The sequence below is a fragment of the Myotis brandtii genome, unplaced genomic scaffold (assembly GCF_000412655.1).
Source record: "Myotis brandtii unplaced genomic scaffold, ASM41265v1 scaffold2806, whole genome shotgun sequence".
Lineage (NCBI taxonomy): Eukaryota > Metazoa > Chordata > Mammalia > Chiroptera > Vespertilionidae > Myotis > Myotis brandtii.
In genome coordinates this window covers 18079-20117 of record NW_005360708.1, presented here as the reverse complement: position 1 = coordinate 20117, position 2039 = coordinate 18079, and the positions used below count along the sequence as shown (strand labels likewise).

Genomic DNA, 2039 nt, shown 5'->3' with positions numbered 1-2039 from the left:
GGACTCCCAGAGGCCACAGGGCTGACTGCAGGACTCCCCTCAAGTGCATGAATTTTGTGCACTGAGCCTCTAGTAATCTATATATATAAAAGCCCAATATGCAAAATATCCCCTCAGGAGTTCGACTGAGAGACTGGGAGTTCAATTGCTCACTATGAGGTGTGCTGACCACCAGGGGGCGGTGCGGAACAAAGGAAGGCCCTGGCAGGCAGCAGGCAAAGGAAGGCCCCAATCGGCCGATAGCCGGCCAGGCCTAGGAACCCTACCTGTGCACAAATTTCGTGCACCAGGCCTCTAGTATTATTATAACTGTTTATGGTGTCAGATGGGAATGAGATTAATTGCATGATTTCTTAGTCCATTATATAATGTCTAATCATTGGGGTGTACCCCTGAAAGGAACCTAAGTTTCTATGTTAAATGTCATTGAAAAAATGTTTTTAAAATTCCATAGGACTATGTTGCCTTCATAGAGTCATATTTTACATTAAGTACGTCTTGTACAGGTTGTACAAGAAGAGAGATTTAAAACTAAAAAGAAAGAAGAGTTGATATTTATAAATTTGCAAAATCAACCAAAGGCAACCACAAACACAACCGTAAAAGCCATAAATATAAAAGCCGAGGTAAAATGCATTTGGAGACCCCATCCCCTGTCTTTCGATGCCAGGACCGAAGTAGCGAGAGGCTCTGAGAAGCTGTGGCTGTTGCTCCTTGGACCACGGAGGAGTCATGGCCGAGCTCCCTTTGGAGGAGCACCTCAACTCCCACCCTATGTCCCTGAGGCGTGGGCACTCCGTGTATGAGGACGAGAACGAGCGGACGTGGCTGCCCCTTCTCTTTGACATAGGAGGTGTCCTGCAAGTATGCTTGTGCCAGAAAGACATCCCCAGTGGGGACATCTTACTCACAACCAACCCGCTGACCTCGAGCACCCTGCCTTGGATGTGGACGCTCCACCCTGAAGGCCATTACCTGGACCCCATGTTCCGATTCTGGCGCATTGTGCACCATGTCAAGAAAAATGGCATGGAGGAATTGATCCTTGAGCTGATTGACGACTTGTCGGATATGTGATGGTGTCCCTGGCTCTTGTAACCTGAGCCACAGTCCTGCTGGACCCCCGGTGGGATGTGTATAGTTCTGTTCACCTTTTTCTAAGCTCTGTTATTCTATCTGCCACCCCCTGGGTGCAAGGGCTTATTGATGTTTCTCTCTCTCTCTCCCTCTCTCTCTCTCTCTCTCTGTCTTTCTTCTTGTTCTTCTTCTTCTTGTTCTTGTTCTTCTTCTTGTTGTTCTTGTTTTTCTTCTCCTTCTCCTTCTCCGCCTTCTTCTTCTTCTTCTTCTTCTTCTTCTTCTTCTTCTTCTTCTTCTTCTTCTTCTTCTTCTTCTTCTTCTTCTTCTTCTTCTTCTTCTTCTTCTTCTTCTTCTTCTTCTTCTTCTTCTTCTTCTTCTTCTCCTTTCTCTCTCTCTCTGTCTCTTTGTCTCTCTGACTCTCTCTGTCTCCCTCTCCCTCAAATCAATGAAAGCGTTTTGAGCCAAGCTTGTGTTTCTCAGTGGTTGAGGGATGACCTATGCGCCTGGAGATCACGGTTTGACTCCTGATCAGGGCACAGAAAAGAATTAACCAATGAGCCCTAGCTTTTTTGGCTCAGTGGATAGAGAGTTGGACTATGGACTCTGGAAGGTCCCAGGTTCAATTCTGGTCAAGGACACATGCTGTGGTTGTGGGCTTGATCCCCAGTAGTGGCGTGCAGGAGGCACCGGATGTATGATTCTTTCTCATCATTGATGTTTCACGCTCCCTTCCTGCATGAAATCAATCCTATATAATAAAAGCCTAATTTGCAAAGTGTCCAGTCGGCCAGTCATCTGGCCAACCAATCAAAGCATAATATGCAAATGATATACCAATATTGCTCAACTGCTCGCTATGACATGCATTGACCACCAGAGACAAGACTTTCAGACTGGTAGGTCAGCTTGCTGCTGGGGTCTGGCTGATCGGGACTGAGTGAGATATGCTGGACACACCCTGG

At 46.7% G+C, this 2039-nt stretch overlaps 1 protein-coding gene across 1 annotated transcript; it reads left to right on the top strand.

The window, feature by feature from the left end:
• The first annotated feature begins 732 nt into the window (after positions 1–732).
• Positions 733–1077, top strand: LOC102263719 (protein p13 MTCP-1). The gene has a single exon (XM_005868975.1). It carries the CDS (start codon positions 733–735, stop codon positions 1075–1077), a length of 345 nt encoding a protein of 114 aa, XP_005869037.1.
• Positions 1078–2039: the final 962 nt, after the last annotated feature.